This window comes from Mauremys reevesii, linkage group 6 (assembly GCF_016161935.1).
Source record: "Mauremys reevesii isolate NIE-2019 linkage group 6, ASM1616193v1, whole genome shotgun sequence".
Taxonomy (NCBI): Eukaryota; Metazoa; Chordata; order Testudines; family Geoemydidae; genus Mauremys; species Mauremys reevesii.
Genome location: NC_052628.1, coordinates 57,976,086 through 58,002,177, shown reverse-complemented (window position 1 = coordinate 58,002,177; position 26,092 = coordinate 57,976,086). Strand labels below are relative to the sequence as shown.

The following is a 26,092-nucleotide window of genomic DNA, read 5'->3' as shown; positions in this document are numbered from 1 at the left end:
CAGCAGATATTGTCAGAGAATTATCTATGACTCCAAGATCTATCTTGAGTGGTAACAGCTAATTTTAGACACCAGCTAATTTAGACCGCATCATTTTGTACAGTTAGTTGGGATTATGTTTTCCAGTGTGTTTTCCTTTGTATTTATCAGCATTGAATTTTGTCTCCTATTTTGCTGCAGTCACCCAATCTTGTGAGATCCCTTTGCAGTGAGCTTTGGACTTCACTTTGACTAATTTTGTATCATCGGCAAACTTTGCCAGCTCACTATTTACCCTTTTTCCAGATCATTTAGGAATATGTTGAACAGCACTCATCCCAGTACAGATCCTTGAGGGGACCTGTTATTTATCTCTCTCCACTGTGAAAACTGACCATCTATTCCTTTGGTTCCTATCTTTCAACCAGTTACTGATCCATGAGGACCTTCCCTCTTATCCCATGGCTGCTTACTTTGCTAAAGACCCTTTGATGTGGGAACTTGTCAAAGGCTTTCTGAAAGTCAAGATACCACTATATCTGCTGGGTAATCCTTGTCCAGATATTGGTTGACGCCCTTCAAGAATTCTAATCGATTGGAGAGGCATGATTTCTCTTTACAAAAACCATGTTGTATCTTCCCCAACATATTATGTTCATCTTTTGTTATCTCCATGAACGTAAGGTTTTTTTTTGTTGTTTTTTTTTTGGTAGTGGAGTTTTAATCCTTTTGGAGAGGGTAGTGGATTTTTATCCTTAAGCTTGCGATCTGTAATTTTAGGCATGCTCTTGGACTCCTGGACTCAAAGGGGTGAGTTCTCATTTCATGTCCCATTATAAACAGTTGTGGGGGAAAATGCTTGCTAGGATACCTTTTTAATACTCTGCTTTGCTTATCCCCACATTGGCTACCAGGAGGCTGTAAATTTAGTCTCACTTCATTTTATTCATCTCTTTAAAAAAAAAAAAAAATTGGAATGGCTTAATCCACCACTTACAGTAAATATGTATGAAAAGAATTCTGTAACTTCATCTCCATAATGGTTAATTCATTGACTTTTAAACCAGGAATAAGTGTCTTGTGTCCATTTGTGAATTGAGCAATAATAAATTTGCTTAAATCAGTTTTTCAGACAGTAAGATTAAATTTATGTAAATTTTAAGTGTATGTAGACTGAAGTATTTTTATGCAACTGTTAAAGTGTGTTAGCAATTGTCATTTTCTGTAGCTTACTGTAATAGTTCTAAAAGATTAGGATGACAGATTTTGAAACTTCAGCCATGGTGTAGCTGCGTAGCAAAGGAATTGGACCTGGATGAAACATGGACACCTTTTTAACCTGAATCAAAGAAAGGGATCGCTAATAAACTTTGTACATCTGCCAGAACAATAAATTAAAAGTTTGAATAGTGCTTTTGTTAAAATGTTCGAGGTCAGATGTCAGTGAATTGTATAGTTTAGTCATAAGCTGTACTTGTATAATTTTTACTATGACACTGCAGTCCCCTTGTACAACCTACTGATGCTAATATAAAATTCTAAAGGCCAGGCCTGCATAAGTGCACAGTGGGGGAAGGGGGAGAAGGGTTAAATGATTTTTCTCCAATCCATCCGCCTCCATGACTGCAGTATGGAATATCTGTCTCAATGCCTGCTACCTCCCCAGCGCATGCACCTTTCAGAAAAGTGTGCCATGCAAAGTGCTTGAATTACTACTTGGCCTTCAGAAGCCAGCAGGGATGGTTGCTGGTTCAGTATAATGCGAACTCGTCTTATTTCTACACTACAGAGTTTTTATTTTTAGTTCAGTAATGCTATCATTTCAGCAGCGAAGTTCTAATAGACCTTTTTATTAGAAAGTGTTATACCATAACTCAAGGGTGGGCACCCCATGGCTTGGCCCTCCTCTGGCCAGGGCGTGGGGTCGGGGGCCACACTACATGGCTCCCGGAAGCTGTGGCATGGCTCTGCTCTGGCTTCTACATGTTCCAATGGGAGCTGCGGGGGGCGGTGCCTGCGAATGGGGCAGTGTGCAGAGCCGCCTGACTGCACCTCCACGTAGGCGCCAGAGAAGGGACATGCCACTGCTTCCAGGAGCCGCTTTAGGTAAGTACCACTCGGAGCCTGCCCCAGCCCTGATCCTCTCCCCATGCCCCAACCCCCTGCCCCAGCCCTGATCCCCCTCCTGCTCTCCAAACCTATCATCCCCAGTCCCACTCCAGAGCCTGCACCCCAGCCAGAATTTTCACCCCTGCCCCAGCCCTGATCCCCCTCCGAAACCCTTGGTCCCTGCCCAGAGCACCCTCCTAAACCCCAAACTCCTCATCCTCAGCTCCACCCCAGGGCCCGCACCCCCTCCTGCACCCCAACCCCAATATTGTGAGCATTCATGGCCCATCATGCAATTTCTATTCCCTGATGTAGCCCCTGGGCCAAAAAGTTTGCCCACCCCTGCTATAAATGGTCTTGAGTACGAAATGTACTCGCTTTTAGCTAGGGGCTGAAACTGAGAGCCTAAACGTAGTTACTGTTTGTACATGTAAGAAAGCGTTCTTTACTGAAAGTACTACTGTTACCTTGCTGTTCCTAACAAATGGGTCTACTCTTTGATTTTGGTAACTTTTATTTGTTTCAGACAATATGGTGGATCACTAAAAGTCTTTACCGGCAAAATATAGGCATATATAAGGCCTAGTATTTGTTTTTTGAAATACAATATCACAACCAGCTATGACAGAATACATAAAACACTTTAAAAATGAGACACATAACAATACAAAACATACCTAATAAATGTACTTGATCCACTAGCACACATTCAGATACCCTCTTTCTTTGAAACTTAGTCCAAATTTTTTTTGGGGGGGAAGGCAAATCTGCGTAAATCACAATGATTGTGTCCATATGTTTTCAGTGTACAAGGCTCTTTATTATCTTGACTAGGAGTAACAGGCAAAGGGCTGGTTTCTGAACTTCAGAGGTCTGTTACAGATAGTACAGTTTGAAGGTCTAAAATGGGATTTGAAGGGGAAAAGTTGCCAAATTAATGCTTTGATGTGGCAGGCATCAGTGAGCATGGATGTTTACCAACATGACTTTTTTCAAATACACAATGAAAGGAAGCAGAGCACTAATAGGATGTATATGCTAATAAACAACAAGGCATTAACTAGTATGGAATTATGAGTACATCATTTTTTCTTGGCATTCATGGATATGTTTTGCATGTACGCTTGGGGCTTATCATAGATTTAGGTGTGGAACAGGGCATGTATATCCTTTCTCAGTTACATTTGTGCATAATTTTACTTGTACCCTTATTGCTGTACATGGCTGAAATTGTTTTATATCTTCATTAAACCAAAACTTTTTAGGTATACTTTAAAAAAAAAATCACTCATTAAACTTACAACAGTTTTTGTCCCTCTTTCATTAAAGGGAAAATTTTAATGCTGGGTTAAATGTTGTACTATCTTGACACTTTCCGGTGGAATGCTACAACTTCATGTGGTTTCTAGGAAGTGTGTATGTACTAAACTCTATGACCGAGTCTCTGGGAAACAAGAATGGCTACCTATTTTTGTCATAATCATTTGGCTAGATAAAACTGCTCTTACTGGCACTGCAGTATGACTTACCAGTGTTCTTAGAGCTGTGCCAATTTCCTTTTTGTGATCTAGCATCATTGATGTCAGCAGAACTGTTGGCTGCTATTCCATTATAAATACAGGAAAAATAGACACTGGAATTATAATGTTCAAACTTGAATGCCTAAAGTTAGAATTCTGCATTTGTATTTAGTCATGTAAATATGAATAAGTCTGACTAATGCACATTGACCTTCAGATCTTTTGAAAAATCAGGCGATTCTTTTAGAAGTACCTAAATTCACACAGCCAAGATTGAACATTTTTGTATGCCAAAATTTTCACTATGTGAAAGGTCTGTTCTTTGTTGCCTTTAAAGCCGAAGGCTAGTAAATACAGAATAAATTTTTCAAAGTTATATTTTCACCTATATTTAAACTGTCCAATCTACTCTAGTATTATAACTTGTAGATAGCTTTAATATTTGTATTTTTAACTATATGTTTGTAGGTAGCCAACTTGAATCCCAAGGACAACTCTTACACTCTGAAGGATTATGTATTTAAAGAGATCCAAAAAGATTGGCCTGGATACAATGAGATAGACAAACAGTCACTGGAGTTAGTACTTTCTAGGTAAGTTCAATCTTTTTCTTTAACGGTAGCAATAAAAGAATACATTGTTTGAGAAGTAACAGGTTTCTTTCTTCCCAAATAATGTAAGATCTATTAGAGCATCTTTTTCTTGATTTTTTTTCCTTGTAACCTGGAATATGGGTGATCTTTACAGAAAACTAAATTCATCTCAGAATGCCACCAGCACCAGTCATTTGGAATCTCCTCTAAGTTCTTCTAAAGAGGCTGCATCTGCTTCTCCTTCCCAGGTATTTAATTTGTGATTTTCTTTACATTGCAATATGATGCAGTCAGACTTAATACATACGAGTTTTGTATTGGTGTGAAAGCTTTAATAATGTAACGAGAAGGCACCAATACCCCTTCTAATGTATGAAGAAGGTGAAGCAACTATTTCTATATATAATTGGATGGTGGCATAGAATATAACTTAAAAAAATAGTTGCACCATGGAAGACTGTGGAACTGATGTGTGGGTTTTTTAAAAAATTCTTGTCATGTAGTTCCTAAGAACCTCTAAACTTAATAACCCTGTACAGTTAACATTGTGGTTTATGTTCCTGAAAAATGCAAAATTAAGCAAAATGATGTTAAGCGAATCCAATTTCTCCATAAGAATTAATGTAAATGGGGGGGGGGTTAGATTCCAGGGAAATTTATTTTCACCAGACAAAAACTATAGATCTAATCTATCTAATCTAGTTTTAAACAATTTAATACTGTACACAGTAATGATTGTGAAGCTTGGTTGAGGTGGTGGAGGATGGAAGAGGATGGGATATTTCCCAGGGAATGCCTTTCTGCTAAATGATGAACTAGCACTCGGCTGAGCCCTCAAAGGTTAACACGTTGTTAATATAGCCTCACACTCTACAAGGCAGCACAAATGGAGGGAGGGGAGACAGCATGGCAGACAGACAGAGACACATACCCTGTGTGTGTGAGAGAGAGAGATGTGCATTGCTCCTTTAAGCTGAACTGCCAGCTGTTGCACAGGGAACTTAGGGGAGCTGATGGGGGGCTGCCGGTCCACCCTGGTTCCAAGCCTCCACCAGCTAGCTCCAACAGGCTGCTCTTCCTGCAAGCAGTGGACAAAGCAGGTGGCTGCCAAACAACATTATAAGGGAGCATTGAGCAACTTTAAACTAGCATGTTCTCTAATTGATCAGCAACGAAACAATGTTAACTGGGATGACTTTAAGTGAGGAGTTACTGTATTTAGAGATCAGATAGCGTTGTAATAAACCAGACTTCTATGTAGATGGTTCATAAAATGTTTTGTGAACATAGATTCTCAAACTGCCTATTGCTATGGTATCTAAACTTGTAAGTGACCATACAAAATGTAACTATTAATAGCATGCTGACAAAAGTTGTGTCCTTACTCATGGTTGAACTTGTCCTCAGAGGCTTAACTTTTTAGGTGTCAGTCACTTTCTGGTTGTTAAATACTTAGACAAAAAATATATCTCATATATTGCCAAACAATTTATCTTGGTGTGTCTTGGTACTTCAAATGAAGGCAAGGTATTTGTATTACTTGACTCTCGTACCCCGTTGCATGCTGTGGGTATTCAGTCCTTCTGTACTGTCATATTTTGATATTTCTGGCAGGCATTTTTATGCTGCAGCCTTTTAACCCTTAGTTTAAATGCAGTATCTACCCTGGACAGGACAGAACTAAGGTGTGTTAGGGCAGCAATATTCTGTTTCTGGAAAATATACTTTAATTTATTTTTGCTGTGGGTGTTATTGAGATATCAGTTATGATTAAGTGTAGTCCACTGGTTAAAGGGTGGAATGGAGTTAGACGATCTGGGTTCTAGATTCAGCCTGGCTGCAGGTGTCAGAGACCTTGGATAAATCACTTATTTCTCTGTGCTTCCCTTGTTCAGCTATAAAACTGAGATAATACCCACTTTAATAACGCACTGGGAGGCTTTCGATGAAAAGCACTATTTAAGATAAAGTATCAGTGATTGCAGTGAAAATATAAAATAGCACTATAGCAAAGGCAGTAGAAGAGCATTCTAAAAATGATTGGGAGGTGCTTTCATTTGCTGTTTCAGGACAGGTGAAACTAAGTACTGAACATCCTGTACTGAGGCCATTAACATATTCGGGACAGGAAATAAAAATACATACCTGTGTCTTGCCAACTTTGGCTACTGTTTCTCATGGTAACAGTGAAATAGTATAAATTGTGTGGTTCTGTCTTCTCATCTGCTCCAACACACACACATTGAATCTGGAAGTAATTCAGCTGTGTGGTACAGAGCTGTGCCTGGCACTTCTGGTCAGAGGCACTGCTTTGTACTGAAACATAAGCAATATATGCTTGTTAAGCAAACTGACATGAGTCAGATAGTATTTCAAAAGAACTCCAGTATTCTCTGAGGTTAATTTAGACCCCAGGCTCCCTATAGCAGAAACTAGATTTTTCCTTGCCACTTATTGAGGTTTAGGATTTCTGATAAGTACACTGTTCCACATTGGTTGGAACTGCTTGAATAAAACAGACTATATTAAGACAGCAACTATTTACTTACTGAATGTATCTGCACTGCACAAATATCTAGAGTACTGACTAACTTGCCATGTTCCAGCATGGACTGTGATACTTCCCCAGACAATGTCTTATGTGATTCCAAAGGCTTGGTCACAGATCTGAAGGGGATCGTCTCAGGATGACCATTTTTTTTAAGGCTATCTAGATTTATTTAAGCATGCAACAGAGCACATGTAGCTGTCATGATCTTCATCTTATCTAAAAATAAACTAGCAAGCATAGGAGACTAGGTTTTAATCAGTTTATTTTAGACATACCTTAGAATTGGACTACTGTAAATGGAAACTAATGGTCTTTTTTATTGCAGAAACGGCTGTTGGATTCAGATTTTATTGATCCTTTAATGAATAAAAAACCAAGAATATCTCACCTTACCAATAGAGTTCACCCAACATTAAATGGTCACTTGACTGCTTCCAACGAGAGAGCTCCTGCTGCACCACCACCTCCCCCTGCAGTCGCTGCCACCCCAGCTCCTCCAATGCTTCCTTCAACTCGCCTTCCTGTTTCAAATCCTCCTCAGCCTGTAAACTCTAACTCCAATTCCCCTAGCACTCCTGAAGGCCGGGGGACTCAAGACATGCCTGTTGATAGTTTTAGTCAGAATGGCAGCAGCATCTTTGAGGACCAGCAAGAAAAATATACCTCTAGGACTCCTTTGGAAATGCCAGCACCCATTGCAGTTGAGTTAGCGTGTCCAAAGTCAACAGATGAGATACATTCAGTGTTGCACAAAAAATCAAAAAAGAAGTCAAAAAAACATAAGGAGAAGGACCAAATCAAAAAACATAACATGGAGAGTATTGAAGAAAAGGAGAGAGACCTTAAGAAAGAAGAAATTGTCAAGCTGAAAAATTCCATTTTGGATTCAAGTGAAGGTATTTAAAGTGCTGCTTTTTTAAATTATTTTATGGATAAGTGAGACTGATCTGGTGGGTAAAACAATGGACCAGAAATAAGACGTCAGTTCCACTCCTAACTGCCACTGACTCACTAAACTTTGAACAAGTTACTTAACCTCTCTCGGCTGCCTCCTTCCATAGCTGTAAAATGGGAATAATGATAGTTACCTGCCTTAACATATAGCAATCTTCACCTGAACCAAAGTGCAAATTATTACCTTACCAAGGTTTAAGGCTATATCAAAACAAAGGGGAGGAATGACACATGTACACAAGTACAGCTATATTGGCACTCCAGACAAAATGTTTTTCAATTTTATTTTTGGTCAGATTGACTTCAGCTTTTGAATAACAGGAATAATTCATATTTTTTAAAAATTATAAACAATTCATTGTTGGAAGGGATTGTTGGATAATCAAAAGGACAGAACAAAAAAGAATACTACTTTGGTTTTGTTTTATAAACTACAAGGTGTTCACATACCACTTTGAGTGCAGGGCAGTTTAATTATTAACTGTGTTAGGTTAAATCAATTTATCAATGGGCATCAGTACTGTTGATGTTTACCGCATTCTTCAGATAATTGACTGTGACTTCATGGCTGTGGAAAAAATGCAAACTACCTGAAATTTGATTGACCATACAGTAAACGTTGTTATTGAGAACATTGTACTGTGTGATTCATTTCACAGTGGCTGGGAGACCAACCCACAGAAAATTAATGAATTTTGCAAATTAACAAGTAAAAGTACACACTAAAGGCAAGAGATAAGGTTGCATAACATACACTTAACTGCAATTTATTTTTAATTATAGTACAGTAGCAATTATAATTTTGTGTTTAAAATATTTTTTTTTTAAATCTAGCATAGTAAATCTTTACCCCAGAGTATTCCAGATCTCTGAGAGTTGGGAAGAGACTATCACTTTTCTCTTTACAAAAAACCTTGCAGTTTACTCAGATGGTACTAAAGTCTTGATTTGGAAACTTCTCTCCTTCCTCTTTCCTGCTCCAGAAATGATTCTTACAACTACTTAAAGTAGTAGTGGAGGAGATATAAAAATCTTTAAATCCTGCTTGCAAAACCAAATAAAAGCTTATCTAATACATTTGCTTTCCTAGTGCTTTAAAAAACAAAAATTTGTGGAATGTGGCTGTTAATTCAAAATCCATAAGATATCAGTTGGAGCTACAAAGTGTTTTAATATTGACATTTAATAAACAAATATCAAGTGTGTGTAAGAACAATTCCTTTAATCTTGCATTTCACGTTTTAAAATATTTTGTTAAATCAGAAGCCAGATTCAGCCTTCACCTAGTCTAAAACGGTTGTTTCATCTCTGGAAACAGAGCTGACTGTATGGATTGGACTCTCTCTTTGAAGGCATCCTGCTCTTGTAGACTGAAAATCCTTGTGCTCCATACATCAGTATATGATAGCATTCAGGATGCTGTCAGTCAGTTACAGAATTCTAAATGCCTAGTAAAATTCTATATTCTGCCTTAAATTGATATTTATATTGCTAGAGCACCCCACAACCTGCTGGGCACATTCAGAGGAAGACCTGGTTATAAAATATTTTTATTTAAAAAAATACTTATTCCTTTTTAAAATCGAATTTTTGTTCACAGTACTGAAATTTGGATCAGATAGGTTTTATTTGTATAATAAAATTAATATCTCACTGAATTGATAGTTACTGTTAAACTTTGCACTTCTCCTCTTATCTGTAAAAACTCTGTGCTGATTAGGCCTCAGCTGGAGTATTGTGTCCAGTTCTGGGCGCAACATTTCAGGAAAGATGTGAATAAATTGGAGAAAGTCCAGAGAAGAGCAACAAAAATGATTAAAGGTCTAGAAAATATGACCTATGAGGGAATATTGAAAAAATTGGGTTTGTTTAGTCTGGAAAAGGCATAACTGAGAGGGGACATAAGTTTTCAAGTACATAAAAGGTTGTTACAAGTAGGAGGGGAGAAAAATTGCTGTTCTTAACTCCTAAGGATAGGACAAGAAGCAATGGGCTTAAATTGCAGTAAGGGGGTGGTTTAGGTTGGACATTAGGAAAAATTTCCTAATTGTCAAGGTGGTTAAGCATTGGAATAAATTGCCTAGGGAGGTTATAGAATCTCCATCATTGAAGATTAAGAGCAGTTTAGACAAACAATTGTTGGGGATGATCTACATAATGAGTGCGGGGACTGGACTAGATGACCTTTCGAAGTCTCTTCCAGTCCTATGATTCTATAGTACAAAGAATGCCACTTATAGGAAGAGTAATCACTTGGTATAAATATAATTGCTTTACTCAGATACTTCTGGGCTGAATCATATACTTACAGATCTCTAACTGTTGGAGCCTGATTGAGTTATTTTGAACAACAGAATATTCTGGCCAAAGCACTCAATGTTCTGCACTACAAGGGTAACACTAACTTATCGTCTGTGAGGTGGAGTGTTCAAAAACTTGTTAGCGAAATTAAATTTTTAATGTTGTGTTTTGCCAGTAAGTTTTAAATACCCATCCCATGTATGAAAATATACCTATTGAATAACAACATAAAAATGGCCATACTGGGTCAGACCAATAGTCAGTCTAGCCCAGTGTCTTGTCTTTTGACAGTAGCAAGTGCTAGATGCTTCAGAAGGAATAAACAAAACGGCAATTTATCGAGTGGCCCATCCCATGTAGTGTTTACTCCTACGTTCTAATGGTCAGAAGTTTATGGATATCCAGAGCATGGTGTTACTTGCGTCCCTTACCATCTTGGCTAACAGCCATTGATGGGCCTATCTTCTGTGAACTTATCTAATTCTTTTTTGAACCCAGTTATATTTTTGGCCTTCACAAAATCCCTTGCCAACAAATTCCACAGGTTGACTGTGTTGTGTGAAGAAGTACTGTATATACTCGTTCATTAGCCCATTTGTTTATAAGCCAACCCCCAAAAATAGATAGGGTCATACAGTTTTTGCTATTTTTACCTTTCATAAGCCAACCCTATATTTCAGGGGTTGGAAAACTTTGGCTCCCGGGTCATCAGGGTAAGCCACTGGCGGGTTGGACGTTTTGTTTATCTGCAGCGTCTGCAGGCATGGAGCCCCTCAGCTGTCTGTGGCTGTGGTTTGCCATTCCCAACGAATGGGAACTGTGGGAAGTGGCACTCCACTTCCCACAGCTCCCATTCGTTGGACAGCAAACCGCAGCCACAGGGAGCTGAGGGGCTCCATCCCTGCAGGGTCTCCAGGTAAACAAAACTACAATGTATTAGATCAGGGATCGGCAACCTTTGGCACGTGGCCCGCTGCTCCAGGCCAATGGGGGCGACGGGAAGCGGGCGGGCCAAGGGATGTGCTGGCCGCCTCTTCCTGCTGCCCCCATTGGCCTGGAGCGGTGAACCGTGGCCAGTGAGAGCCGTGATTGGCCGAACCTGCGGACGTGGCAGGTAAACAAACCATCTCGTCCCACCAGGGTGCTTACCCTGGCGGGCCGCGGGCCAAAGGTTGCTGATCCCTCTATTAGATATTCAGTTCAATGATTCCATAGAGTTTAAAATCATCAAATTTTTTGTGTAGACCCATTTATAAGCCGACCCCCGCTCTGTGTGGTTTTTTTTTACCAAAAATATTCAGCTTATGAACGAGTATATACGGTACTTGCTTTTGTTTGTGTTAAACCTGCTGCTTGTTAATTTCATCCAGTGACCCCTGGTTCTTGTGTTATGTGAAGGGGTAAATAACACTTCCTTATTCACTTTCTCCACACCATTCATGCTTTTATAGACCCCCTTACCTTTTAATTGTTTCTTTTCTAAACTGAACAGTCCGCGTCTTTTTAATCTCTCCTCGTATGGAAGCTGTTCCATGTCCCTAATTTTTGTTGTCCTTCCCTGTGCCTTTTCCAATTCTAATATATCATTTTTTACATGAAGTGAGCAGAACTGCATGCAGAATGCATGGGGTGGGTCTACTATGGTTCTGTATAGTGGCATTATGATACTTACTATCGTCTTATCTGTCCCTTTCCTAATGGTTCTTAACATTGTTAGGAATGTGAGAAGAATTTTAAAACACAGGCTCTTCCTAAAGTAGAGGAAATAGTCCCATTTGTATTGCTGGCAAACAGATGGATTATTTAGGGATTACATTACTTTCATAACATCTTCCTGAAGAGCAACATATTGTCGTGCTTTTTTTACTTGTAAAAACCAATGTTGCCATATTAATGAAGAAATCTTCTGTTCAAAATTAAAGCCTGAATGCTAATTAGATTTGCATAAAATGCTATAAGGACTTCTTTTGTATAGAAAGTGTTCAAATTAAATTATAAACTTGGCTTACCCATAGTTGGGGGAGGGTTGGGGAGAGAAGCTTGCACCAAGAAAAGCACTTTGGCTTTCCACCCTATTGTCCTTCAGTTTGGTCCTGTGAGAGTTGCATATTGATGTAAAAATTCTAGCTCCTATTGTGTGGCCACATCTGCCACCTCAGATTTTGAATTGTTGTGCAGATGCCACAATTTATCTGGATAATACAAGGTTGACCTTGGGTTAAGATTTCGTTATTTTGTTGTACAGATTCTACAGTAGCTAGTGTGCTTTAAACTCCTGGTATTGCCTATTGTAGAGTTGGTCATATGGCCCCTATTGTAAATATTCAGTTGTGCTCTTTACTCATGATTACATGGTGAGACAAATATAGAATTCCTGGGAAGAAGTGTTCCAGACACTTCAAATTTGGATCACATTAGGTATATTAGAATCTTGTTATATGTCAACCTTTTATTTCCATATAGGTGTTAAAGAGACTTGCACTGACTCTGCAGATCCTTCATCAACAAGTGAACTACCAGACTACTTTGTGTAAGTAAAATTATGCTTAAGATTGACATAATTCATGCAGTGCACTAACAGGCAGTTTAAAAAATCAACTGTGAAAGGTCTTACGTAATTAGAAAATGGAGTTACCAAAATGTAACTTTTTAAAGGGCCCTGTCAATGCTGCTGATTCTAAAAGTAGTGCCACACTATTTGAGCACAGGTGTGCATATTGAACCTTCTCTGAGCTTGTCCGTTTAGTTCTTGAGCAAGAGCCATTAAATATCTAAGAATATTTTTTTTCTGAAGTGCTTTAAAAAGTGAAGTTCTTGAGCAGACAGGGTATTCAAATAAAGCAATAAAGTGGGTGGTAGACTTGCTCCCAACTTAATGGTTAGATTGGCCAGCAGGGATTGGAATCTTTGGTTTGAATATTTTCTTTACTATTATATTAAATACTTTTTATTGAACATATATAGTTAAATGACTCTCCTCATCAAAGAGTTTACAGCCAGGGTGGATTAAAAACTGAATGAATCATTTTTTTTTTAATTTAAATAAATATATTTTTTTTTAATCTGCCTTAAATTATATTTGAAATTTACAATCTATTAAGTTCTGTGCTTACTGTGATTAAGGTTATTTTGTCACAAGTATTTTTCCTAAGTCATGGACAGGTCGCAGGCAATAAACAAAAAATCATGGAAGCCCATGGCCTGTGCTTGACTTTTACTAAAAATACCCTGAGGAGCGGGGTGGGCAAGAGGATTAACAGTCGGAGTCTGTTGGAGGCTGGCTGACTGGCCGCTGCTCCAGCCCCAACGCTCTTCCTGCAGTGTTGACCCAGCCCTGGCTGAAGCCAAAGATGTCACGGAGGTCCTTTGAAGTCACAGAATCCATGACAGAATCAGATCCTTAATTATGATCTATTACAATAACTTCAGTAATATGAATTCATTATTTCATTTACTATTTGTGATGTATAATTATTCTCACAGGAAAATGACTGTCAAGTATCACTGCTTTCTCAGCTACATTTAAATCAATGTTTCCTACCTGCTAATTTAATTCATGATTTAAACTAGTCCACCCTGCATACAGCCAAAGACCTCAGTCCTATGAATGCTCATGCGCATGGGTAACCCTTTTCCCTTGGGCAGTATCATTGAAGTCAATGAGCAACTTAAATGAGTAAAGTTACTCATGTGCACAAGTGTTTGCAGGACGGAGCCCTAAACAGATTACTGATGAATAGGGCCCTAGCAAATTCACGGCCATGAAAAAACTTGTCACGAACTCTGAAATCTGGTCTCTTGTGTCCTTTTACCCATACTATACAGATTTTATTGAGGGGAGACCAGTGTTTCTCAAATTGGGGGTCCTGGCCCAAAAGAGAGTTGCAAGAAGGTCTCAAGGTTATTTTAGGTGGGGGTTGGGATATTGCCACCCTTATTTCAGCGCTCCTATCAGAATTGGGCGGCTGGAGAGCAGCAGCTGTTGGCTGGGTGCCCAGCTTTGAAGACAGCATCCCACCAACAGCAGCACAAAAAATAAGGATGGCAATACTATACAATGCCACACTTACTTCTGCACTGCTGCCTTCAGAGCTGGACAGCCAGAGAACGGCGGCTGCTGACCTAGGGCCCAGCTCTGCAGGCAGCAGCAGCACAGAAGTAAGGGTGGCAATACCATACCATGCCATCCTTACTTCTGCACTGGTGCTGGCAGCTGCTCTGCCTTCAGAGCTGGGCTCCTGGCCAGCAGCCGCCGCTCTCCAGCTGCCCAGCTCTGAAGCCGCCAGCACCAGCGCAGAAGTAAGGGTAGCAGTACCATAACCCACACACACACCACCAATAATCTTTCACACACCCCCACACACACATCTCCTTTTTGGGTCAGGACCCCTACAATTACTACACTGTGATATTTCAGATTTAAATATCTAAAATCATGAAATATCAACTTTTTTAAAATCCTGTGACCGTGAAATAGACCAAAATGGACCGTGAATTTGGTAGGGCCCTACTAATGAAGCACTGATAGAAAAGATGAAAACATTTTTTTATTTAAACTTTTCCCTGTAACATTTACTTTATTTGTACCCAGCTGTTAGCCCTTACCTTTAACAGTTTAATTCTAATACGTATAAAATTGTCTACTAATTTTTTTAACCCTACCTGCAATCAAATTAAGGGTAAGCCTCACTTTGTGACATCTAAACTGACTCCATTTATTCCTAAAGACTTCCACAAGTCAAAATGTTCTTCCTCGCTCAGCATAGATGAAAATAGTAGGTGATTGAGGACCGCTGCTCCACTAGGCTAACGTTCCCCTTGGGAGTTGTACTGTCTTTCACGTACTTGGGAGCTTTGTGTTGTAGAGTGGCTCAAGTTTGTCTGATGTTGGGGCCAGGCAAGGAACTGGCCAGTCATGCCATACACCTTAGCATGCTGCTTCCTGCTGAGTTTCCTCCTAATCTGAGGCCTAGCATTTCATGTTTTTTCTGTGATAAAGAACAATTTGTCACTCTGTAAGTGGAGTGGATGGGGTTTTCTGCCCTGCTTTCAATATAGCAGAGATTTGTTCTGAGCAAGATGTCTTCCTCACCACCCGTGTTCGTATTCTGATATTCCGGTGAAGTCATAGCACTGTTTAGGACTTCACAATTTCCACAACAAGTTGTGATGTAATAAATGCAGGACTGACGTCCTTGCAAGATTAAGTAATGGGAGAAGATGGGCTGTGACCAAACAAATCCTGGCTTAAATATACACCTCTACTCCGATATAACGCTGTCCTTGGGAGCCAAAAAATCTTACCGCATTACAGGTGAAACCGTGTTATATCGAACTTGCTTTGATCCGCCAGAGTGCGCAGCCCCGCCTCCCCCAGAGCACTGCTTTACCGCGTTGTATCCGAATTCGTGTTATATCGGGTCGCGTTATATAGGGGTAGAGGTGTAGTTTTTGTATTGCTACAAATATGTAAGAAACTAAAACGTGACTGAGGGATTTCAGTGAATGTTTGAATACTTTCACTAACATAAAAGTTCCTTTGTACAGTATGTTAAAGTTGAACTTGTCAACCGTTTTGTCTCTTTAATGGTCTTTGTCACTATAACATTATATATAGTGTGTGTATACTGTTTATATATAACTGTAACCTTGCTGCATTTCAGGTAAATAATACAGCTTTGGCTAACGTGTTCAAAATATCTATACAAAACAAATATTAGCAATGATCATGAAATATGTGCTCAGCTATGTTTCTATATGAGCTACATATAGTGATGAGCTGCCAAAATCATAACAACCGGTTCCCTCCTCACCCCAGGAGGGATCATGCCCCCCCCGGACTCCTGCCCCAACCAACCCCCCGCATTCCTTGATGCCCCCCCACCCCAGGGACCCCTGCCCCATCCACCCCCCTTCCCTGTACCCTGAGTACCCTCCGCCGCCCCATCCAACCCCTCCTCTCATTCCTGATGGCCCCCCAGGACCCCTGCCCCATCCAACCACCCCTTCTCTCTGTCCCCTGACTGCCCCTGGAACCCTTGCCCCTGACTGCCTCCCACCGCCCCATCCAACCCCTGATCCTTTCTGACTGCGCGACCAGGACCCTTGCCGCGGCCGGAACCGGTGGCCGGGGAGGGTCGGGGCCGGGCGGGGACCCGGGGGGGCCTCGGCTGGAGACCGGCCGGGGCACACGACCCCCCCCTAGCTTCCTACCTCAGTGTCGTCTTCCTGGGCCGGGGAAGCCTGCTTGCTTCTCAGCCCTCCCAGGCTTCCTGCGCGAACAGCTGATTCGCGGGAAGCAGGCGGGGAGGAGAAGCAAGGAGGAGCATTCATGGCAGGAGGTGGAGGCAGAGCTGAGGTGAGCTGGGGCCGGGCAGCAGGGAGCGCTTGTTAAATTTAAATGCCCTTTTAGAACCAGTTTGTCCCACGGGGAACAACCGGTTCTAAAAGGGCTTCTAAATTTAACAACCGGTTCGAGCGAACCGGTGCAAACCAGCTGCAGCTCACCACTGGCTACATGTATCTTACTACAACATTACGTTCCCTGCACTCTATATGAACATTCTGGGTTTATCTGGCATGAAAAGAACACCACCAATTTCAGTTAAATCATAGGAACACTTCTCTGTTTCTGTGATATACGGTTTTAGCCCTGTAGGAGCCTGAAGCCCTTGTTTTTCCTAAACTAAACTAAAGCAGCACCACCTTTAATAGGCAAATAGTTGGAAGTCAGCACTTTTTTAGTGAAACACAGTACTCAAATTATTTCTAAAGGGGGAGATTTGTGACCTGGTGCATAGTTTATAGTTTCCAAACTTGCCTTGGACTTAAAAAAATAAATAAGACTCTTTAGAGAATATTGTAATGCTACGTCACAGATGTCATCCACTCAGAAACTGTGTTATGTTACCACAGGCTGAACTTGAAACTGCTGCAGAAAATAACCCTTTTACCATAAAACTGCTCACCGAAGAGCTGCAAAGATCAGGGGACCTTGATTCAAAATTTAAGATTGAGCTTTCTGAAGAGTACACAGAACCTTGGTTATGACTACATAGTGAGAAGTAAAAATGTATCAGCAAACACATTTTTCCACTTGCATATGGCACCTAGAAACTAGAGTGGTGAGCATATTCAATTGAATAAATAGGTGTGAAAAACTGCTAATAAATCTTAATTTTAGCTCCTTAACTCATTCCATAGGAGATTATGTGAAATTTTTCAATATGCCAAAAATGTAAGATTTAGCTGTGTAATTCTTGTCTTGGCACAGCTAAATGTTGAACATTTTCTAGTATTTAAGAACTTGTCTCAGACTGAAACAACTATTGTAGCAGAGCCAATCTGTTGGCTAAATATGTATTCCTAGAACCTTTAAAAACCAATATTTACCAGAATTCCTTGGAACAGTTTTAAAAATCCTACATATAGCTTCAGCATTTGCTCAGTAGCTGTTTTTTACTGTTTTGGTGGTGGCTTTACATTTTTCTTCAAAATGTAAAAATCAAATATCTTTCCCAGTTCCAGTTGTGCTACTAACGAAGCACTCTTCTGCTATTTTGTGAAGTTTTTTCTTTTATACCAGAAACTACAAAAAAGTCAACATGGATTTTCTTAAATTCATTCCTCAACTTAAAGAATGAAAATAAATTTGGCCCCGCTTTCAAACTCCTTTCTCTCTCAATTCTTTGCCCCCTGGAGCGATTGATAATCCTGCCCCTCCAACAGAGCTAATATGGCAGAGCAAGACACGTACCAAAATACCAATAGATGCATGTATGGGGCTAGGGTGAAGCTACAAAGCCACCACCCAAGTATGGTGATGACAAAGCTAACTTACAACTTGACGTGTTGGGGCGGGAGGGCAAATAACATTGTTACAGCTGGGAAGAGAAAGAGATTCCACTTCATGTAGGAATGTTGCTGTTTTTCAAATTTGTTTCTGTTCTGATTCAGAATGTAAATTAGAAATTTCCTGCAAAAGGGGATGGAGCAGTCCACTTGGCAGACCCTGGAAGCCCTGCGGTCAAGGAACCAGAGCAGCAAGCTGGCAGGAAACCAGGCAGTGTCGTCAGAAACCAGCCTGGTTTCCAAAATTGAATGATATACCCAAAGCAATTTGATTTTGACAAATTGGCAAATTCCATTAAAAACCTGTGTAGTTGGAATTTTTCTGACCAGCTGTAATTATTACATTAAGGCAATGATAACACGTGCATGGAGTTAGCATGGAAATACTGTCCAGCTTAATGACACTCCTACGCTGATCAGAGTTGATAAGACCCACGTGACTTCATTTTGCTTTTGCATAGAAAATAAAATAAAACAGGTCTATACTCCACTCTAGTGTGTTCTCCTCTTCATGTGGGCTCCTTCTGCTGTACAGTAATGGTAGTACTTTGCTTGAGCACTCGATTCAGTGATTGCTGCAAAATAAGAGTTTTCTTCTATCTTATTTACCCATATGAAATATCTGCTTGTAAATCACCAAAGCTGCAGTGGATCAGTCTCTGTTGTGCCAATTAAATTCAATATAACCTAACAATAAATGTTTATCTTTAAATGGACTATACTAACTCTAGCTATATGTAGTGTAACGTACTGCCTCTAGCAAAACAACCTAGGATTGTACAAAAATAGGTCACGAAGGGAGATGAATAAACATGGATTGAAGTGTATTACTAAACAGAACAAGCCTATTACATTTAAAGAAAGAGTAGTCTTTTGGATTACAGTTGGTCTTGATTTTGTATATTGCCTATATTTCCTACAATATGAATTTTAATGTAGAAAGACACTATTGTTCTCATCTTATTCAAAATTACCATTTCATCAGCATTTCCTGAAAAGTTGAAGAGTACAAACTGTGTTTATTGGGCGTCTTCTATAAGAACATTAAGCAGCAGCTTTTAGAACAACACTGTTAGTTGCATTTCAGAAGTACTTCCTAAATCACTCTTAATTTGGACCAGATTGTAGTGGTTGAGAAAACAAATGTCTTTTCTGATTCAATCTTGAACAGGGCTCATAGATTCTGGAAGTACTATTGGAGTTTTTGGGCTATGACCAGTTGTGTGATTCATGTTCTCCTGGCCTTTTGATATCTACCAGAGACAAATCTATCAATCCCCTTCAGGAGAAACTTGCAGATAAATTGCTTAAAAAGAGGAATGAGTGAGATAAGCTGGTGGCAAAGCAGTTCCGCTGATACTTTGGAGTTAAACTTCCTTGATCTCTGTCAGCCTGCTCGTTCTTTAGAGCCTGGGTGTAGAACAGACTACTTAAAAATCTGACAGCTGTCTCTAACCATTGATCACAAGATAAACGTACCTCTGGGTCATGAAAGGAATAGATGGAGGTGCTCCTGCTCCATTACTTTATCTGAGAGCATCCAGAGAGTGTACTACTGGGCAGTGTCTCATCTGCCCTAAATGCTGCTGTTGTACCCTTCTGCTCAATGTATGTAGGGCACTTGGGATTGTAGTGCCTCTGGCGACACGGACATAGTAGTTGATGGGCTTTCCCAGTGTCTGGTCAGAATAAAGGTTTGGATGAGGGCCAGTTGGCTGAGGCTAAAGTCAGACATGACCAAAGGTGATGGTGTATTTGGGAAACCTGGAAAAAAGACAAAGATTATATGTACTCTCTTGATTGTTTGCCTACTTTTAATCACACACACAGGCCTTGCTAGGTCCTCAGCTACTTTGAGGGATCTGGTTGCATCCGTGGCCAGAAGCATTTTTTTGTGCCTGGCAAGGTTTTGATAGTCCCTTTCAGTTGCAGACCTCATCACAGCTTGTTTTGTTGCCTAACATGTACCACAGATTCTTTAGATGAATTTGACCCTTACTTAATACAGCACAATCATTAGGATAAAATATTAATTTAACTTCCTATTCAAGAGTGACACATCTGCCAAATCTTGAAATAAATTATTGTATCAATTCAAGCCCTCCCAAATGCCAGCAAAAAAACTGGTCTGCTTAAGCAGCATTCCCAGAAGGTAAATGCACTTTGCTCTAGCTGATCAATACAGGAAACAAATTCTGAAATTAAGGGGCCATCATAGGAAATGAGTTGCTAGCAGCTGCACTCTTATTTAAACGAAGGTATTGGTTCTGTTGAATTTGAATGCATGTTAACTATTCTGCATATGCACCTGCAGTTGTATATAGTCTAATAACTTCTGAATAAATACCATATAGAACAAAATACTTATACATGTATAGACTGCAATTTGCCACTGAAATATTGTAGGTTCTGTTAAAGATCAGTTGTAATACATTGGTTGAGGTGGTTTTTAGAGTCAAAGTGTACAGTTTAATATTTATCTATCACAACAGGACAGAAGTATATTTTAAATTAGTCAACTCTTTGATTTACTGGGAACTGAACTGCCTAGAAATGTATGTTCCAGCTACTTGCAATGAACTGTAACAATTTAAACCAAGGGCATTTCATGGAAGATAAGTGTAACTTTGCTCTTTCCATTAGAAAATATATAGCTATTGTCTCATATGAGCAACGCCAGAGTTACAAGGATGACTTCAATGCAGAGTATGATGAATACAGAAGCTTACATGCCAGGATGGAAAATGTCACTAGAAGATTTATGAAACTTGATGCTCAACGTAAGCTCCTTTCTCCAGGATCTAAGGAGTATCAGGTAAAGAGGAATAGAAGGCATTTTGTTAGCCAGTTTTACCTTTTGCTTTGTTTTTACATCACTCTCTTCTTCCTCTCCCCAAACGTTTAAGCATATAGCAAATACTCCAAACTTTCTAAAAACTAATATATAAGATAAAAATCAGACTTCACAGAAAATCCTTAGACGAATGTATAATTTGGTAGAGGAAAACACTTAATTTGGCAGAAGCATCTTTTGTCTCAGGTACTTATTTGGATCCCATCACCAAATTATCGGAGAGCCACACAATCTACTGTATTTATCCCCTCAACACCCCTGCAAGATAGGGAGGTACTGTTATCCTCATTTTTACAAATGAGGATCTGAGGCATGGGAAGGCTCTGACTTGCCCCATTTCACAGGAAGTCTGTCGCAGAGCAGAGAAATGAACCCAGGTCTCCCAAGGTCTAGGCTAATCACTGAAACAAATTGCAGGGTGCCAGATCATCTAACAAACTATTGACCCGAAGTATATTCTTCCAGGATTGTGTAGTATGTGGCAGTGTAGGTTTCTGCAAGATGAGAAGTTTAGTGCTGTTTGTAGCTCACACTCTTGTGCAAGATCAGAATATATGAGTGGGAGGAAATAAATAAATTAATGAACAGTCTCTGGAGCAGCAACTCTATTTTTTTCCCCATAATCTGCATTCCCAAGGGGGCATGTTATGGGCAGCAGATGGGCCAGGAAACTGTTCCTGAACTGTATAGTCCTGTTGTGCAGAGGGATTTGTTCCTCTATAATCTTTACTCCAACCATAGCAGCCCATAGAACCAGTACCTATGCTGCTATTTGTTACTGGCCTCTCTGACCTTGCTGAAAAAACAGCAGGCAACAGAGATTAATACTGTCTCAGGCAATATTAATGCCACAACTTTTCTTACAGATTTTTCCAGGCTTTGGGAGGGTGGGAGAAGATCCCTCTCCTTAGAAGTAGGCAAGGCCTTATGTTAAGTAGCACGTGACTGCACAATATTTTACAGGGGGCATTGAGAAGGTGGCTATACAAGAGGATCTTCAAACATAGCCACTTCCCCTCCATGGCCTTATCGCAGCTTTGTCTGCAGACTTGCTCTTCTCCACAGCAGGAGAGTGACCAGAAAATAAAGGTTTGTCTTTGCAAACATTTATTTCTTGACCAGCTGAGATGTGAATCTATTTGCTGCAGACTAACTATCCATGTGGACTAAAAGTGCATTAATGGACTGTTTATGGACATCAGCAGGACCTACACGGGCAGTTAATCCATGGCAGGCTTGTGCGGGGTAGATTCATACTCCAGCTTGCCGTGAACTAAAGGTTTGTGTAGACAAGGCTTAAGTGTCTGTGTGGTAAAACTGAAAATCTTCATCCCACTCTTCTAGCCCTTTTTAATATTCATTTGCACTTTGCAACTGTGAAATGGTCTTCAAGTGGTCTTTATTTCAGTTTTCTTACTCGCAGGTAGTTCATGAGGAAGTCCTACAGGAATATCGGAAGATCAAACAGGTGTGTACAGCGGAGAGGTGGGAAGTATGGATATGTTAAACTCTTTCATAATCATTCTGTGTGCAGGATCTGGATGCCCTTTTTAGTGACGGGCATTCAGAGTAAAATATTGCAAAGATGTTTCTGCACCCTGACTCGTTTCTCTTTCTTTGCAGTCTAGTCCCAACTATCAAGAGGAAAAGTACAGATGTGAATATCTTCATAACAAACTGGCTCATATTAAAAGACTAATAGGTGAATTTGACCAACGACAAGCAGAGTCATGGCACTAGAGCTCTGCTTGGACCAGATGATGTGAATAAACTTAAGCTTATTTATTTAAAATTCCAAATGAGTTGCTCTAAGATTCTAAAAAAATTAAACTTTTGCATTACAAAAGTTTCAGTATTAGCAGACTTGAGTTACTACTTTTGTTGTTGAGGTTGCTTCTCTGCATATTTGAAGCTGCTTTTTTTTCTGGTCCCTTCTTTTCCTTAAGACTTATGTTTGTCCATGGAAATCATTTTACCAGTAGATACTGGGGATTCAATGTCTCTACTTTAAAGTTCAGCACACTTAAAAAAAAAATGTAGCAAGTTGAAATGCTTTTGGATAAATATAAGCCTGTTTTCTGACCTTTCTTGTTAATGCAAACTCTTTGCCTTAAACGGTAGAAGGTTTTAAATTTGCACAAAATTTTTAAAGGAAGTGAAAACATTGTTTTGGAGGGTTAAAAAGAGGTGTTTGTATATATGAAAGCTATATACAGCCTCTTTATTGACAACATTAACTTACCCCTGCAACTTAAACCCCCATTGCAATGGTTGCCTTAAGGTGTTTGCTTGTGTGTGCTTAGTGTAGTTAAATTATTAGCTACACTGCTTCCCATTTTAGTAAAACAACGGGAAGTATTCTGTGGCCTACCAGCGTCTGAAAGCGTGTGCTTGTACTGTATGTGTGCAAAGTTGTGTGGGTGTGAGCATGATGGGGGGAGAAAAAAAGCTGCTACTCGAAGTAGGCCAAACGCTCAGGTTAAAACAACTGACGAGTGTTGCTGTAGGGTTTTTCCTATAAAATTGCTACTTCTATTGTGGAAGATGAAAACATTTCCATTTCAACAGTTTGTCAGCTTTCTTAATGTTGGGGAAAATTGATACTTTACAAAACTTAAACAGATCTATAGTTTTTGGGTAAAATTAAACATGTAGGTGACCTATTTATATACTGCTATAAAGTATTTTTTTGAAGAGAGATATGCCAAGAAGCTATTGCCTACATGAAATGTATATTTAAAGAGTTTTCTCCTGGGTGCCAGGAATATAACACAGAACAGATATATTTAACTATAAAATACTGTGATCATCAAACAGCACAAACTTTCATTTCATGCAGTTTATTGGTTTAATTTGATTTAAACCATCACTTTATCATGTGGGAACATAAATTATTTGGTCAAAAGATTAAGCATTTTGAATTAATTTTTGTTTACTTGTCTTACTGTATTTGTCTTTTCAAAGTGCTGCCAATTGAAAAGGGAAGCATTATGTTTACAAATCTGGTTTTGGAATGTTTGCCAAAATTTTGGTAGTATCTTTAATAAACTTTATCTCCAGCATCAAAACAATTGTTGTGTATCACTGTAAACCAGAAAATGTTTTATAGAATTGCCAGAAAGTATACACTAAAATAACTGGAACACTGGAGTTCACCTCTAGTGTCAGTTCTTCTGATACATTAACTAGAAAGATTCATTAGCTTGGAAGACAAGTCCCTCTTAATCAGACCTTTGTTACAGTTACACTACAGATATGTACAGATTTCACTACTGTAGTATAGAGTTGAAGTCTCTAACACAATATGTTGAGATTTCAGGTGCTTTTACCTGATTAATTGTAATTGGTACAATCACCATGTTAAGTTTTGAATTACTTGAATGTTAAAAGCGTAAGAGGATGCAAAGGAAATTGCATGCCTCCCATTGAAATAAATGTGTCTTTTCTGGGATCTAATTCAGCCCTAAATGTTATGAAAGTAATGTGTAAACACAATGCCTTGTCACTTGACTTCAGTTTTGATATAACAACTTTGTTGCTGATGGACCAACATCTAATGAAATCACAATGGCTGTATTGTTCAAGCTGAACAAATAATGTATGGTTCTAAAAACGGGCTATTTTAGGTAATGTTCTTGTATCTGAAATGTAACTGCAGGGCAAAGCTGCTAGACTACTCTGTTACTCTAGAGCAGTGATAGTATGTGTAGTAATTATCTCAGTGCCTACTTTGTTTGTAATACCATCACTATAAATTAGCCTACTGCAATTGAAGCATTCATATTGTCTTTTTGTGCAAAAGGAGTCACCTGTGCTGGCACACATCTTCTGGTTTACAGGTATCTATTGCAGCTGGAGGTTAATATTTCATAAAGGTCCAGCATTGCTTATCATTAGACCTGACAAACTACTGTAAAACCCTTAACTTAAATTTTGTTCTTTGCAGTGAGTGTTTCTCAAGCCTTGCAAAATATACCCAGTAGCCTATGTATGGCAAAATGCAACATATCTGCTGTTTCCCTGGAGTCTACATTCCTGTTGAACAAATGTCAGAGCCTATTGAAGTAAAGCCTCTATTAGTATTGCCGTTCCTGCAAAATTTGCCCACTCACTCAAACAGATTCAGCTTTTTGCAAATGGTGGCAAAACTTGACTTGAGTTACACTACTGTTAAGGCAACCCTATGTAGGTTTTAGAGAAATGGTGAAGGGGAGCCAGTGTGTCTGGTTTTAGGGAACCCAATGAGTCTTGCATTTAAATAAACTGTGATGAAACATTTGAAACACCATTTTGATAATTTCTGTTAAAGGGAATGAATAGCTGCCCACTGTTGGCAAAAGATTCATACACGAAGGGGATCGTTTTTCAGTGTTACTAGGTTGTTAGTCTGATGGGAGGAATTGAGGGAGGAGAGTTAGTGCATTTTTAAAATTGTAGAGGTTAAGTGGTTGTTGTGAGAACATAACAGTTGAAATAAGTTCTCTCTCTTTGCTGGCTACTTTGAATTTTTTTAAATTTGGTGTTAATTTTTCTAGGTATCCAGTTGATTTTGCAAGTTTTACAATAATTTTCCCCTAAAAGTATTTAACTAAGATGCTATGTAGAGCATATGCAGACACAAATGTTGGAGGCACATTACTTAATGGGCCTTAAACAAAAACTGGATTGATTAAACAGTTCAGATACTGTAACTTTTACTTTGAAATAATAGTAATACCACAGCCAGTCTCTTTCTGGCAATGTAAATGTGCATTCATTCCATATAGGCTTGCTGTTTGCCTTTGCTACTTGGAAGTCTCCTTACAGCTAATTGTTTTCATAAGTGTTACTAAATAATTTCTTCATGTGTACCTGATGGGAAGAGATGTGGGTAGCACTTTGGTAGCCTTTTCAGTTTTGGGGAAGTATATCATTGACATTACTAAAGGAAGACAGGGAATGTCAGACAGCACTGTGGTAATGTGAAGAAAACCAGGGCTGGAATCCCCCTTTCTGCCTTTTTTGAAGCGTTGTTTTAAAACAACTATTTTTCAATAATTCCACACAGACTGTGTTAAGAGTGATAAAGTGAAATGCCCTGGGGTATTTTGTTAACCAATGAACACTTGAGCCATTGTTGCCTCTCTGTTCTACACCAATTTAAGTTCAATAAAATGTAAACTTTGCAATTCTGACACTTGTTTTTTCTTTGATTATTTACGTCTTGAAAGTGAAACAATCAAACATGCTCAGTTCTATTGCCAGAATGACTTGCTCACTTTTATGGTGTAACCACATAGGCAGGCAGGAATGTTGGTTGTGTCTTACAGTTAATGGGTACGTTTCAGAGGGCAATGCAGGAGTTGGTATTCTGATGGCTCACTATATTAGTGGCTGCATT

At 39.4% G+C, this 26,092-nt stretch overlaps 1 protein-coding gene across 2 annotated transcripts in view; it reads left to right on the top strand.

Moving 5' to 3' along the window:
- The window catches only part of ELL2 (elongation factor for RNA polymerase II 2), a 68,700-nt gene extending 42,814 nt beyond the window's left edge, over positions 1-25,886 (top strand). For both annotated transcript variants that reach the window (XM_039544107.1, XM_039544108.1), the window contains 7 exons: positions 4,077-4,201; positions 4,356-4,449; positions 7,078-7,648; positions 12,471-12,537; positions 20,502-20,673; positions 22,136-22,180; positions 22,336-25,886. In XM_039544107.1, the coding sequence (XP_039400041.1) occupies positions 4,077-4,201; positions 4,356-4,449; positions 7,078-7,648; positions 12,471-12,537; positions 20,502-20,673; positions 22,136-22,180; positions 22,336-22,452 (1,191 nt within the window). In that variant the 3' untranslated portion in view covers positions 22,453-25,886. The remainder of the gene's footprint in view (positions 1-4,076; positions 4,202-4,355; positions 4,450-7,077; positions 7,649-12,470; positions 12,538-20,501; positions 20,674-22,135; positions 22,181-22,335) is intronic.
- The last annotated feature ends 206 nt before the right edge of the window (positions 25,887-26,092 follow it).